Below are 16248 nucleotides of genomic sequence, written 5' to 3' on the forward strand. Positions count from 1 at the left end.
TTTCCTGTTTTATTGAGATGTAATTGACACATAATTGTATAAGTTTAAGGTGTGCAGCATGATTATATAAATATGTATATGGTGAAATAATTACATTAAGCTTAGTTAACACCATCATCTCACATAGTTACAAATTTGATTTCCTTGTGATGAGAACTTTTATGATCTGCATTCTTAGTAACTCCCAAATACACAAGGCCGTGTTGTTAACTACAAGTCACCAAGTATTGTTAATCAACTGTATCAGAATTTCTATAACCAATTTTTGCTGAATCTTTGCTAGGAGTTCCATTATGGGTAAATTCTGCTAAATCTTTGCTAAAAATTACATTATGATTTGTGTATCATGTTTATAAACTCAACTAAAGAGCATTTGTGACTATTAGTCCTGAAATTATCAACCAGCTAGATTGGAGAGTCCATCCAAATATATATGACACAGGCCGTGGAGGACAAGACATTATCTGGTGCATTCTCCGTCATCAGGAATGCCTAATGGGTCCAGTCTTGTTCTAATCTATTAGGCCTATAGGATGAAACAGCAATGAGCTAGAAGCTCTAGGGTCTTTTTGAATATCTGGATATTGTTACTAGAATATAAATTCTATAAAGACGAGAACTTTTATCTCTTTGTCTCTGCTTTTATCGTCAGCTCAAGAGCAGTTCCTGGCAGTTCTTAGCTCAATAAATATCTACTAAATGGATGATGGTTGGATGGATGGATGGATGGTGTATTCATCTTCTCTTGCTTCCATAGCAAACTACCACAAATTGAGCTGCTTAGAAAACACCCATTTGCTATCTCACAGTTCTGTAGTAAGATAAGCTTGGCTAAGTAAGATGATTAGAATCTAAGGCCGAAATCAAGATACCAGTCATCCTGCATTCAATACAGAGGTTCTGGAGAAGGATCTACTTCCAGGCAGCAATCAGTTCCAGGTGGTTGTAGGACTAAAATCCCCATGTCTTGGTTGGCTTTCAACATTGAGTAGCTCTCAACTTCGAGAGGCTACCCACCTCATCTGGTTCATTGCCCCCTTCATCTTCAAACCAGCAATGGCAACTCACACGTCTTCACACGTCTGATCTCTCTAATTCCCCCTCTGCCACATCTCCTCTGCCTTCTTCTGCTGCTTTTATGGGCTCATGTGATTAAATACTGATAATCTTAGATAATCTCCCTATTTTAAGATATCTGCAAAGTCTCTTACAGCAGTACCTATAGTAGTACCTAGACAAGAGGACAGGAATCATGAGGACATCTTTGGAATTGTGTCTTTGGATGAAGTCATCAAAACATTGATATCCAGATAGCCATGACTACGTTTAAGAGGATACACAATGAATCTTATTTCTTAAACTCTTCACAAAGATAGCACAGCTCTACACTCTCATGATAAACTCAGAGAAGACTGCAGATACACAAAACTTTAAAAGGGTGTGACAAGACACAGAGTTTAAAGGTGTTATTGTCATTTCAGAGTTAATCACATTATCTAATGATTTGATGATTCATATATAAGTGGAGAATAAAACCAGGAAGTTCAACCTGTCTTTCAGAAGATTAGCCAGTGATAAAAGAACGGCATCCCTCGCCACATTCGATTAGTCTGTGAGCCAGCGGTGTTCCCTGTCCTACCTTATGCTCCTTGTCACAGACAGTGTATTTCATTTCCTGAGAAATTTCATCAACATTACCTAAAATTCCCACAGGCCAGCCATAGAAAGGACAGGGAAGTATTGTTTTTGGAATTGCTATAGTTGCTTTACAGATGAAGAAGCTAAGAATTGGATCAAATGATTTGCCCAAGGTCATATGACAGAAATGAGCTACAGCCAAGACGTCAAAAATAAATAGCTCCTACGTCCAAACATGAGTGCCAGATACTCTGAAGATGTAAATTGCTTTGCCACAAATGGAAGTTCTGAGGCAGTTCTGATCAACAGATTTCTTTTATTTAATGTACTGAAGTAAATGGAAGCTTCATTGATCCGCTTTAACAATTACTATATGCTGTCAGATCAAAGCAGCTGTTGCTAATCTTCCCCAAAAATTCACATGCTTTATAAAGCAAAAATGTTTCCATATCATCAATTTCTATTGTGGAGTAGGAATCAATAATAGCTTGAGAAAAACTGAACACAGAAAACTAGCAGCAAATTCACCTGATTAAAAGCATCAAACATAGGCTATTAACTCATTCTAATGTAACCCCATTCTTTTTGCCAGAAGGAGTTCAAATATATATTTTTACCCAATGGCATTCCTTCTCACAATTATCGATAAAAGCAGTATGCATAGTATAGTATAACACATTGAGGACCAATTCTTTCTAGAAGAAAGTTACTCCCTAAAGTAAATTTCAAAAAAATATGTGGAAACATTTTACCATATTTCATCAAATCTGAGATGTAATCAAGTGTTAAAAACATTTTATACTTTATGCACCCTTGAGAAAGAAAAAGTGTTACCAGTTAAACTATGATGCACTGTTAGCATCCTGAATCAGAAATGTAAAAATGTAAAAAATGACTTAATGAAATATAATGAGTCTAATTCAGCTTGCAAAGTGAGGCATCAGCTATCTTGAACATGAAAAATAAACTGTCATGAATGGAATGAACACCATGCATCATCCATTCTCTCTGGGGTTTTGCTGTACATCACCTAACCTAATCCTCACAGCCGCCATATGAAGCAGGTACTAAGATCAGCTTTCAGACAATGGAATTATTTTAGTAGTGCTTCCCCCAAGGTCATTCAGAAGCAGTCGAGATTCAAATCTAAATTAGTTAGATTCAGAATGTATTTGTTCTGTTTTCTAAGAGGGTTAGAATCTCTTTTTTCCCTGCTTATGATTTCTTGGCCAGTGTATCTACCCATTTCTTTGGCATGGACCAAGATGATAAAGGGAGAAGAGGCCAGACCAAAGACCGTGTTTCGGAATACGTGGCGCATTATAAAACTAACACTTGTCAAAAATGTATAACTGAAATAGGTAACTAGGATCTACATGACCATGGATAGCTATGCATTTTTAAAATCAAAGGAATTATTTGGGATACATTAATGGATGCAAAAAGAGATCTATCTCAATTTCTATACAATACTCTCTAAATAATGCTGCTAGTCAATAAATTAACATTGTGAAACCAGTTGTGGCCTTTAGTCTTCAGTAAGCTTAATTATTTTTTTTAATTTCAAAAAGAGCTACTTTCAGAATAATAAATTTGAAATCATAGCCCTAAACAAATAATAGAACTTTAATTCTTTTTTATTAGGAAAGTAGAAAAAATGATAGCATTATAATGAAATTAGGAAAGTAGAATAAAATAGACATTATAAGAACAGTTTAATGTATTTTTTATAATTGACAAAGTAAAACGATTCAATGACCACATGACAGGAAGGATTGTAGTTGCTAAGCTGCATATGCAGCTGATACCTAATAATTTTTTTAACTCATAACCTAATAAATTTTCCTTGCTTGATAAATTTGGATTGTTTCTTATCAGCTAGTGATGTTTGATGTTTATTTCTGAATTACTTGATGGGGAAAGCTAAAATAATGACTTCAATGTTATTATTTACACAATCAATGTGATTATTACATTGATTTGGAAAAATTTTAATAAATTATGGAACAAACATAAATCTTACTGTTCTAGGCAATGTCATTTACAGGATGTTTTTGTTTTTAAAATACATTTCTTAAAAAAATAAATAAAATACATTTCTTTAAGAAAAGACCATTTGTTTTAGGTGGAACTGTTCACAATCTTTTTATCCTAACTAATCACATAGCCCTCCTAATCTTGACAGTTCTTCCAAATAATGATAGAAATAGAGATTAGAAATTGCTCCTGCCATTTATTCTTCATTTGTTTGGCCAAATCAATATTTTGATTTAAGCACAGTTGTAAATTACATAGAGTACAGTGCTCTCCTAATTTTGATGATAACTCACAAGTGTTCTTACACTGTGTATGAAGTAGTCTAAAATGTGACGTTTATCTACACTTACCCATGCATTTTCGAAAAGCACCTCATTGAACCTATTTCTGAAAACTAGCCTACTTTTTCCTAAATTGTCTACCTACTTTTACTAGAAAATCAATTGCATTACTAAATTTCTCTTACTTTCCCAAGTTTTAAAAAGAAAGCATAATTCATTCCAAATAAAACCTTTCCAGGGTAATAATCATTTAGCGTATAAATGATTTTAGTATTGATATAGCTAAGTTTCTCTAAATAAATAATTTCCATGCCCAACGCATAATCTACCAAGCATGCCTGTTAAATGATAGTTTTTAATGCAAGAATTTCCATTGTAAAAACCTGTGAGATACAGTCTAGCATATTTGAAGTTTTAGCATCCTTAGACTATAATTGGAAGATAAATTCAAATTACTGTTTAATTTCTTGGTTGAAAACCCTTGGCATGTATAATATAAAATTGACTCTGAAATTATGCAATTAAAATTATTAGCATTTAGCTATTCCTTTTGAAGCTACAATGGCTTGGTTTGTTTGGCTCAAAAAATGTCCAACCAGAAAAAAAAAGTGCTTAAAGTTTGAAAAGTTTAAAAAAGTGGCCATTAATATAGTTAAATCTGTAAATGTGATATTATACCAGTTCAGGTAAACTGGTTCCATGTAAGGTCATTGAAAAAATAGTATGTTCTGTAGAAGGTATGCTGTTTGAAGTGTTTTAGGCCAGGAAGATAAACATTTTTAGAATTCTGTTACCAAGGCCATGAATTAACATGCAGTGTTGTGACATGATCCTGTGATCTTTGACAAATCACTTAGGGAAAGTGAGAAATCTCTCCTATCAAAAATTGATGTGATTCTTAGAATTGATTATTTATCTAAACCATGTATTTCATTAATACAAACCTCGGAATTGTTCTGCCAATTATGTTTCTAGAGTAGATATTCCTGATTTTCATTTTTAGTGAGATTTTTAATTTATTAGTTTGTTCCAAGTTTTTTGTATTATTTAACTGTTAATAATAGCTAATAGTTAGCTAGTGTTTCTATGGCAATATGCCAGGTACTGGGTTTAACGCTTTTCATAATCATCTCATTTAATCTACACAAACCCAGGAGGAAGAAAGTACCCTTAATCTAATTTAAGTGATGAGGAAATGAAGACAGGGATTAAGTAATTTGCACACTGTCAGGCAGTTAGTAAAAGGACACTGATAGCGCTATTCAAATGAAAAGAGGAACAAAAAGGGATAACTGCTTACAGTTTTCTCCATTTCACGAATACTCAGTGTTTCAACTGCACCTAATTAGGTATCTCATTACAGTGTGTTAAAGTCATTCCAATATATTGATTTCATCTTCCACTATTTAAACCAGCCATGTTCAACTAATAACACTCCTAAACTTGCAGCTTGTTCCAAAGGTTTTTTTTTTTTAAATTCTTGTTACTAAATGAAAAAAAAGTAATGTTCAATGCTAGTTATTTAATGTGATTTATTTTTTTAAATATCAAGTGGCATTGACCTTGGACAAAAACTAGACTCAAATTCATTATTTATGCAATAGGATGGAAGTTTTTACATGGCTATAGTTTATAAAAGTTTTACTGAATATGTAATATAAATAATCATCAAGATTTTTATAGCATATGTTATATATTTATTAAAGCTCTCTTATAGTAGTCAATACAGCATGCATACAACGTTTGCTGAATTTATAAATCCAGTTTAAAGTGCCATGGGCATGATAATATGGATAGCTTTTTAGAGTGAGAAATGTCATCCAGAAGTGTATAGTTCTTCATGTGCAGTAGCTTGTTCTTTGTGTAGAAAGACAATTTTGCTGACAGTGTTAGTTTCTGCACTGAAGTCCTCATAGTCAGCAAGACTTAACTTGAGATGATTCAAGACAATTGCAAGAAGTGCACTTTAGAAAGAAGAGTTCATAAGATTTGTCCATTGAGAGATGTGAATTAATTGTAACTTGAAGTGAGAAAAAAACCCTGGTTTCACTTTTAAAAGTTTGGGAAGATGAGTTGCTAATAATGATCAAGGAGAAAGCCATTCTTTCTAAATCATGGCTTGGTAGGTCTTCAGTTTGAACTTGCAGTATTTTGAGAGAAAGAGAGAGAGAAGGGAAAAAGAAGAGCAATGAATATGATGAGAAGCACAGAACAAATTTTAGTAGATATGGGAGATTAAAATCTAAAACCAGAAGGACTCTTTCATTTTTTTGGAAATCTGAGAAAAATATGGTGAGAAATGGAAAAACACTGAAAATGTACAGAAAGAATATGGAATAGAGCCATCAGTTTTAACTGGAGATAAAGGCAGGGATGCACCAAAAACAGAGGCCGCAAAATGCAAAGAAGATGACAAACAATAAGCTTCTTGAGTGTATCAGAAAGGCCGGGTTTCATCTCTGGTGGGACTCCAAACAGACCACCCTCAGCAAGCGGCCATCTGACCTCTGCTTAGACCCCTTGAATCACATGGTACTCACAGCATCATAGTAAAACTAATGCCATTTCTGAACAGCTTAACTGTAAAAATCTTTTCCTGTATTTAAGCAAAACCTTCCTTCCTATAACTTTTCCACTTTGGTGTTCATTTGACAGCTTGGTTCTCACTTAGATGCTCTCCTAGTATCCAGGCCCCTCTTTATTTCATGGGCTTTCACAGGTTTCTTGGTATATATTCTTCTTGTGTACCCTTTTTTAAATTTATTGATTTGGAACAAGGTATTCTTTTACTTTGTCATATTCCAAATATATTAGACTCAGTCTTAATTACTTTCTCTTGTTGACATTTCAAGGCAACATTTAATTGCTGTGCTTTATCTCTTTGCTTCTCCCGTTGTCTGTCAGTTTCTCCAAAATCCTAATGCATTGTTTGAAATTTGGTGGTTTCTCCTTATACAAGTTTGCATTTCAAATTATCCTCTATCCTATATGTATAGGAATCTTGTGTTCCTCAAGATGTGGAAAATTCTATCATTGTTGATAGTCTTCTGTTACCTGCATTTTAGATTTGGCATAAGTGGTACTGTATGAGGTCAAAGTTGTCCACACAGATTAAATAAATGTAGGTCTTTTGTCTCCTTGGGATGAAACTTAGATCACTGTTTTGGCCTGAAAGCAGACTATCACCATGGCAGAACACTGGGTCAACACTTCAACAACGTGCTGACATCTTGATTGTTTTTGGCTAATGGCATTTTTTGGACAGCCCTGCAAGCTGGACACAGTGACATATTTCATATTGTCAAAGAAAATCTGTGATTGGTATGTAAGATTTCTCTACTAGATAGCTTCTTTAAAAAATCAAATAGGATAATCTTTCTATATTTTCTTTGCCTTTGTACTCCAGAGTGCCATCACTTTCTCAGCTGCAATTTTATTTCTGCCCCACTATTACCAGCCATCCCTACTGCCACTGTTCTAGTTCAGGGCGTTAGTATTATACCTTGTCTATTACAGTGAATTCTTCCTTGTTCTCCAGCCAGCAAAAAAAATCACATTTGTTGTTCTGCCTCAAATCGGAAAACCTCCCCACAATTCCAGTCTAAAAAATGCTGGACACAAATATGCTAGTGGGTTGTAGTTTTCTTTGCTTTCTTTCTGAATATTTCTGTCTTTACAGTCTCATGACATTATCTTAGTACTAGATATGAGCTATCATGGAAAAGAACATTCAACTCCCTAAGCAACTGCTTTCCCAATACTTTGATGCCTCAGCCCATATGCTCTTGAAACAAATGACACTTTCATGGAAGAAGAAATATGTCAACTCGCTGAATGTTGAGAGATAAACAAGAAGGGATTTCTAATTAAAAAAAAAAAAACTCTTTGCTTTGCATGTGACTTTATCTTTGGTTCTATGGAAGCTGTTCTTGAAGACGTATTCAAGCAAGAACCTGCCTCCTCCACAGTGAGAGTGAGAAGGAAGTTGGGGACTGAGATTTCCCACAAAGTCAAGTACGTGATTGGATCATTGGAGGGACATCAACGATGAATGTTAGTTTTATAGGGATGACAGGAAAAGCACAAGACGAAGCATGATCACTGATGTTTCTAGTGTGGAGAGATTATGTTCTGGTTGGAGTTGTGAGAAGGTGTATTTATGGGGAAAACAATCTAGAAAAAAGAAAAAATGTAGGTCCGTCTTCATGGATTCAGGCAGAGAAACGGCAGAGAGAAACGTAAGTAGTCTGTCAAAGGCTGCTAAGCAGTGTTTCAGCTCTTTTTTATGCAGCACTGTGAAGCCAGGCTGAGTGGATAAGCTTTCTGGTCCTTGCTGCCCCTCATACACATGTTATAGGGAGAGCCATTCACTCATTCATGTATTCATTCATGTATTTTACTGAATGCTTTATATGTGCCAGGCACTGTTCCAGACACCAAATATAGAATAGTGAACTTGAACAAATAAAAGCTCATCTCATAAGTTCAAAGAGATCATGCCAGTGATGCCAATGAGAGCAGTCAACAGTGCCAGGTACCCACGGCTGGAGGCCCTGTGCTGCACGCCTCTCCTAGGACATCCTGAGGAGCACCCAGCCAGGCTGGAGAGTGCAGCGGCTCTGCTTTGTGCTGCCCGAGACCCCTGGTGCTCACACCCCTCTCCTCCCTGTGGCGCTCCTAGGCAGCCAAAACAACACGGGTCACGTGTTCAGGGCGAGAGAGGAACTACAGAACATCCTGTCTGCACATCTTCTTCTGGCAATCTGTTGAAGCAGCCACTGGATGGACTCTGTGGCAGCACTTTGCGGATCCACTCTGCAGACCTGTTGTGTTGGCATGAGCCAACTGAGATAAAGAAAATGAAGGCAGCAACCTCTGAAAGAAGCATTGCATAGTTGATCAGGAGGGCTGGGCTCGGTTACACCTCTGTCTTGGTGGGTTGGATGCCCCTGGGTGAGTCATTCAGTCTCTCTGTGTATTTCCTCAGCAAGCAAGTGGGAAGAATAAATAGGTCCTCAAGTAGGTCACACCAGGAGTGGTCCATGACGCCTGGTAGACATTCTCTGTAACACAGACTCTCCTTCCACTTCTCATGTCTGTTTTCCTTCTCTTCATCCTCAGAGCTGGTTGTCATTTATCGTCAAATTATTTGTTCCCATCGTGTCTCACTGCCCACTTTGTGCGGAGCCTTTCTCTGCAGAACCCGAGAAAGGGAAGACCTGGTTCTCACTGCAGAGCTCCCCTGGCCCCCTCCTCTTCCGCTGTAATTCATCGCAGTGGCTCGCTCCATCTCATACTTGAGCTGCTGAAATCAGTCGTTTCTGGGTTTCATGATCCTCTTGTAAACACTGGCAAAATCAATGAGAGTCCCATACTGCAGGCTGAGGAACACTGAAGTCAATGCTATTGATAAGGAGTTTCTTTTCAAAAATGTGAAGCAAATGCAGGGTGCTCCTGCTGCATTTATGCAGAATGAGGCATTTATGCAAACAACATCCACGCAGCCCGCTGAACTGCCTGGGGCAAAATAATATTCACCCTTCAAGCTTAATAACTGCGTAAACTTACATCTGATAGGATGCATTCTGCTCTGGTTTGAGTGCCTATTAAGTGCATTCAAGGAGCTTTTCTCCAACCCCCTTTCTCTGAAGCATACTTATGGCTGGTGTCAGAGAATTGATGGCTGTCTCAATGTTGCCTTGTTACAGAGCATTCCTGTGATTTCTGTGCTCTTTAATGCGGTAGCTGTGTTCTTTTGAAATAATCTGTGAGATTTCATGCTAAGCCTGGCTCTTGCTCCTTCCTATTTTTATTCTAACTGTATTAACCAGTTCTCTTTGGAGAATGTGCTTGCAAGCTTAGGTGTATCTCACTTTATCTAATAAACGCGTTCCTGGCACATAGTATGTAAATCAAATTTTAACAAATTGAATCATATATTTAAATGCCTGAGGGCACTCATTTTCAAAAATGAATCATATTCTGAATTTTAAGTGAATTTCTACACCCTTATTTTTCTTCTCTGATAATCTAGGTTTTCACTTGGGTTTGCTTATTTGGGTAATACCTGTGTCAAATTATTAAATTCATTAAGGAATTTTAAAAAGCAAGCAGTTGAAACATACTTCTTAATGACCCTCATGTTTTCATCATTACTGACATAGCTAATTAACTACAACGGAACACACAGTGTTTGACTGCATGGGTAAGAGGTAGGGAGGGTAGTGGAAGCGGCCTACTAGATTTTCATCTTGAGTAAGAATTTCTCTTAGACAATAATGGTAGGCTAGCCAAGGTTTTCAAGGGGCTTTCATAAACCTATTTTTTTTAAAAAAAGGTCTTTGAATCGTAGTCAGTGACATCCTAGTGACATGGACACTTTAGGATTGTAATCCACCACTGAAATAATCAGTAAGTCATCCAGATCCCCTACATGTAACTAGAAACCTTGGATTTCAAAAACCGATGTTTGACTGTGTGCTGGACTCCAGAGCTGCATGGGAAAGGAAGATATGGCCTTGGTGTGCCAGGGTGGGTTCTGTGCTGAAGCTTGGCTGCGGGACCAGCACAGTGGAAGACGTACTTTATCTTCCAGGGGACTCGCCTGGACCTTGGGAAAAACACAGATGCTTTATACTTCATTGATGTTAAAATTGCCCAGAGGTGAAGATTTATAAGCTATGTAGATGGCAAATGTTTTTTAGTTCATCAGAAAGGCATCATGAGAGTGATGGATTCTGAGAGCGAACTGATTTTCACCGCACTGAAGGCATACAGGCTGTATCAGCCCATAATCCCCTAACCTGAGGGATAGGTCAAAATTTTATAGGGAGGGCGGGGGGAGAAGGCAACCTGGGCAGAGCTGAAAGCCGCCTACTGACTTGACTGACTTGTGTTGAAAATAAAAATAAGCAGAATGAAGCTACAGTTTTATAGCAAAGTCATCACATGTCTACAAGTAACACTCAAATTCAGTCTGGTCCAAAGAGCAGGCCAGGTCCCCTTCCATCCGTTCCACATGCCATTCAACTCTTGAATCCATACTCTGGAGAAATTGTGAGGTTGAAATAAAACTGGTATCTCGCACTCAGTTTCAGCTCCTTGCCTGCCTCCGGGATTCAGTCATTCCATCCTGGCCTGTCGCTGTGCCCACACCCCCAGGCAGGCTGCCTGCTTCAGCCGCTGTGTAACCCGAGACGCAGCAGCCCGTGGAAGGAAACCACGTGTGCCGGTGGATGTGTGGGGTCCTCCTCGAGGGCTGACTCTGGGACTGTGGTCCCCACGCTCCCTCCCACTTCGGTAGGTCAGGGAGGCTTTCTGGGGAGAGGGTGGTGCTTCGGGTCGGAAGACTGTCTTTCATAATCGGAAGTGATGAGCCATCACAGTCAGAACCACAGTGTGGGTAGAGTGCCCCTGGTTGGCCACTTCTGGCTTAGCGAAGGTTTTTGAAAGAAACAAGTGAGAGTAGGTTTTTGCTTGAGTTGTGATTTCTATGATTTAGGTCAGAGGCTCAGGGCCTGAACACCAGTTCGCACTGAAAGAATGGAGAGGAGGAAAAGGCCGGAGAGGTGGTGTTGGACAAATCAGCCAAACTAACGGATGATAAAGTACGGGGTACAGATGACTCGGAAATGACTGTGAAAGGCTTGGGTGTTAGGAGAGTGACGTCATTTCCAGCGGGGAGGGGCACAGAAAGAAAGAGGAGGGCTGGGGAGTGGAGCTCAATCTGGACGTGCCTGAGTTAGAGGTGCTGCTGGGACCCCGGAGGGAACATGTGCAGGAGGGAGCTGGGAGGGCGGGTCCTGCATGCCTGCCACCCTGCCGGCTTTATCCCTGTCACCCACGGAGGGAATACTTATCTGGGAGGTGCATGAGAATGCCAAAGTAGAGGGCGTAACCTGAACAAGACGTGAACTCAGAATATGGGTAAAGGAGGATGAATTCAGGGGATGCTCATCCATTGCTTTCTAGAATCATCTTTTTAGGGTCCCCCTGGGAAGTTAGCATCATGGTCTAATACCAACTCTACTTGTGAATGGATCCGCTTCCAGCCAGGGACAGGAGCAGAGTTCCTGAGTGGCCCGGTGCCGTGGCCTCAGCTCCTTGCTCCGGCCTGGAGAAGACCCCAGAAGGGAGGTTTGGTATCAGACACAGAGGGGTGGGCACTGAGGGCCTCCCAGAAATCAGAAAGGTCGTGAAAGGAGTGGACATTCTCAGGTTTCAAGGGAAAGTGCCCAGTGTAAAGGGGAGTCAAGGTCACTACGCGGGGCCATAGTTAGATCATATGGCTTTCAGATGATTCAGCTGGGGAGAGAAAGACAAGATCACGGACAGGACCATGCACTGACGTTTCCTTGTCTTAATCTACAGGCACAGAATCACTCGCATTTAGGAGCTTTTTAGAACTAGAATGAGGTTGAAGGGAACTCAGCCTCTTCCAGTGATGAAGGCTAAGATACATGTCTAGTCTTAAATGGCACATAGAAAACCTGAGGTCTGCTATTGACTCTGTCAGTAGTTCATTACGTGGCACGAGATAGCGTCACTGGGGAAACAGTGGTGAGAACAGTAATTATTTCCTGGGAGCGCACTGCCTGCTGAGGTATTTATACACTGTGCAACGGAGAGGAAAAGAATACTTGCCACCTACCTACCCATTAGGGGTGACACCCGGAGAATAGTTTCAGATTCCGGAATGAAAGGGTATATGAATAGCAGTGTATCGTCCACTCCCAGCGCGTCCTATCCATGCATAACTTAGCTTTCCAGAGTGACAGTGGCCACAGTACAGTTTGTCCTTTGAGCTGCTGACTTCAAGTCTCTTCATCTGGTGTGTGGCAGAGCTGGGGAGAAGTGAGAATCCATTCCTCATTGTTCAAGAGAACACTGCTAATTTATGTAAACAACAACTATTTAAAATTGACAGAAATTTAGGCAAACAAGGTTACTGCATAACAACTGTATTTTACTTATAGAACCTCCTTTATGAGCCTTTTAAAGGAAAAGTGTTATTTGATATTTTTTCAATTTAGGGTAATTTTACCTTACCTACTTCATTAGATAACTTAGTAAAGAAAAACTAGTTTTGAAATTCGGAGGGTGTCATATTTATTTTCTATACATCTTGTCACTTACTATGTATATTTGTAAACAAATATGTTCCATTTTTTAGGAGACATATGGCTTCTAACTTGTTTGACTTAATAAGGTAACAGAAGTTCAGTGTGAAATCTGCCTCTAAGGGTTATATCTTTTGGCGATTTGATGCTCCAGAGAGTGTTCGTTCAAGGGCAGAGCCTGATTCTCTGTCCACGATACTATCCACCTCCCTTTTTCCTCCCAAACATGTGGGCGAGTGACCCTTGCAAAGAGACTCAGAAGAACTCTAAAGACAGAACAGATAAAGCCTTCAATACTTTCATTGACCTATTCTTATATCCTTTCCTTGGAAAAGTTCAAAAAGCCCAGTTTATTCTGCAAGACACCCTCCTGGGTCACTCAGCTGGAGTTATGAGAGCCGGCAAGGGGCTCAGCGCAGGGAAGGTGTCACTGTGTCACTGGGGGCCCTGCTCGTGCAGAGCCCTCACGTGGCCCTTTCAAGGGCAGGAGGTCACATCTCCAAGGCAAGGCTGCACCAGTGCCACTGTGCGAGGCTCTCTTGGGGAAGGCTCACTATGGCCGTGAAACTGGGAGGGCGAGAGGCCACAGAGGGGACAACTGAGGACCCACCCCACAGCCAGACTCCTGGGTTCCAACACCAGCCGCACTTCTCAGCAGCCATGAGGTCCGTGGGCAAGCCGATTAACTTACCCGGGTCTCCACGGTCCTGCTGTGACGGTGGGATACGCGTCATGCTCACCCCGCCAAGTCTGTTTCTCGGATGGAATTAACATTAGCAGAACATTCAGAGCTCTGCCCAGCACCTGGGGAGGACTACGTACCCGGTACAGAACGGCTCTCCCCGGCCTTGCCTCGGGGAGGGGCGCCCAGCTCAGCGGGACTAGTGCTTCGCCTGTGGGAGGCTGAGAAGAAACCCAGGGAGGTTGTTGGGAGCAACTCAGCGCCATCTGGAAGCGCCATACACTCACTGTGGAATAATGAAACCTAGTATGCTTTATAGTGTAACCTTTACAAATACGAACAGACGGAAAGGTGACTGCAACCTACGCTTCTCATTTAAGAATCTTGTACACAGACAAATTACTGAAGATGGTTAGGACGACTCAAGGATGCCCAGATGCCACTTCATTAGTATCTTAATGGTGGCAGTAGGTAGTCAAAGGCAGGAGAACTGCTGAGGAAACAATCCCCCCTTAAGAAGTTTCTATTTTAATTGTAATTTCAATATCCTTTTATATATTTGTTTGTTTTACACCTTTAAATGCTGGAATTATGTTTGGGGGCTCAGTCCAGTATTCATTTTGTATCTCCATATTTGAAAGACCCCCAGATGGTCCCCATTTCTGGTGTCAGTTCAGCCTCTAGCTTCCTTTCTAAGACATATTGTGTAGAGTCTTAGTTTTCCCATTCATGGCATAAGAAAAATAATATGGTCCTTCTTAATAATAAGGTAATGATTTGAAATTGTTTCCAGAAAAGATAGGGTCTTAGGCAGAAAGGCGGTGTTTTATGTGGTTCTGGAATGAAAAACATGAGAAATAAGATAAGAGGGAAAAGCTATAGTGGGGACTGACCTAGTATTCAACTATTTTTGGAAAGTTCTGCTACGTTGTAACTCCCGCTGGCCTTCCCACAGCATCAGCTGTACACTGCGGGGCATCTAGTGAAGCTCCCTTTCTTCAGCTGTGCACCTGCCCCTGTGAACAAACCAAGAACGTGTGACATGCTCATTTCATTTATTCTTAGCTGCCTCACCTTCAGCGTGTGAAACGTTCACTTTTAGTGGCTCCGTCAGGGCGAGGCATTTTAGCATCAGAAGATTCTATTAGAGGGTGAGGGTCCTCACATAGCATAGAGGGGTACCCTGGGCTAATGGGACATGGAACAAGTTAATAAAGTTGGCCAGGAGGGCGAGCAGAGATACAGACATTCGCTTAGTCACCATTTAAACACTCACTCTGTGCACAGTGGAACCCTGCCTGTACTTTCTCCTCCTCTACCATCAAAGTAGTTCTACTTGTGCAGCTTTTTCACATTGTGGACTTTCTGAATCGTACTGATTTTAGACAAAATTTGCAACTAAAGAGTTTTTAAGAGCTGATCTTGGTGGCATCCCTGGATGAGCTCTGGTAATGAAGGAGCTCAAAGAATCCCCATCGTGTGGGGAAATGAGCTAGATCAGACCTTCCCAGGCCTGCGCCCACTCCTTTGTCATGGCAACCACACCACACCTCACTAGACCCTGGGCACTCCTTCCTTCTGCCAAATGCCAGGAAGTTAGACCGCTAATCTTCAAGGCCAAAGTGTTGCTCCATAAATAAAATAGAAACTGTTCTAAATTCAACTGTTAGGTACAGCCTTCTTCTTTCCACAGTCAAAATTTGAAAACATGGTCACTACAAGTTTAAGAGATGGCTACACTTGCCCACATCTGATTCAGGGGTGAATGAATGCCTGAAATTTGAGTTTTCAACCACATATCTAACCTCATCAAGTCAGTTTATTAATCAAAAAATAGAAATAATTATTTTGTTGTGAAGAGCACATATAATAAAGTACTTTGTAAACTATATAGTACTATATGCGTCTGATCATTTTTCTTTCTTTTCCATTCCTTGGGCAAGACTGTCACATTGCTACAGCTTTCCATCTTAGTGTCACTGAGTACTCTTATGTCTTTGCTAAATACTATAAAGCCTTTTACTTACAAGTTAGCATATGTCACATCTGTTTGATGAATATCTGTCTACTACAGGACTTCTGTGATGCAGACTGAAGGGCATCACTTTTGTTTGGTCTCATCTCATGGATTTGATAATCTCTTTTGTAATTCTCACTTCCAGCTGACCCAGCATTGAGGTGGCACTTCTGTGTTTGTTTCACTGCACCTACTATGTGAATTTCATCTCACGTCTCAGTTAGAGGAACTCGTCTTCTTGAGTTTGTTTTAACTTTGTAAAGCATCTGTTTCATTCTTGTTGGCGATCTTTTTAGTTGTTAATCTATAAAAGCAAAAGGTTATTTGGGGAAAGAAGTTGCTGCATTAGTGGTCCTTTCTACTGATGCTGCTTCTCATTCTTTTGGATGACTACTGTAAGCATTGCAGTTGGTCTCTGTTTTCTCAGCTGGGAAGAATAAAAAGTCTCCAGCATAAAACATTCAGAACATTTAG

General features: G+C 39.9%; 1 protein-coding gene across 8 annotated transcripts in view; it reads left to right on the top strand.

Moving 5' to 3' along the window:
• Nucleotides 1-16248, top strand: part of PACRG (parkin coregulated) — a 438725-nt gene that overhangs the window by 257554 nt on the left and 164923 nt on the right. For 3 of the 8 annotated variants that reach the window (XM_072966153.1, XM_072966155.1, XM_072966156.1), the window contains exon 5: nucleotides 11048-11255. The exons of 4 other annotated variants lie outside the window; for them this stretch is intronic. In XM_072966153.1, the coding sequence (XP_072822254.1) occupies nucleotides 11048-11255 (208 nt within the window). Of the gene's footprint in view, nucleotides 1-11047; nucleotides 11256-11457; nucleotides 11510-16248 lie in introns of those variants that run through there. One more of the 8 variants, XM_072966154.1, reaches the window with a different exon arrangement.

The sequence above is a fragment of the Vicugna pacos genome, chromosome 8 (assembly GCF_048564905.1).
Source record: "Vicugna pacos chromosome 8, VicPac4, whole genome shotgun sequence".
NCBI lineage: Eukaryota > Metazoa > Chordata > Mammalia > Artiodactyla > Camelidae > Vicugna > Vicugna pacos.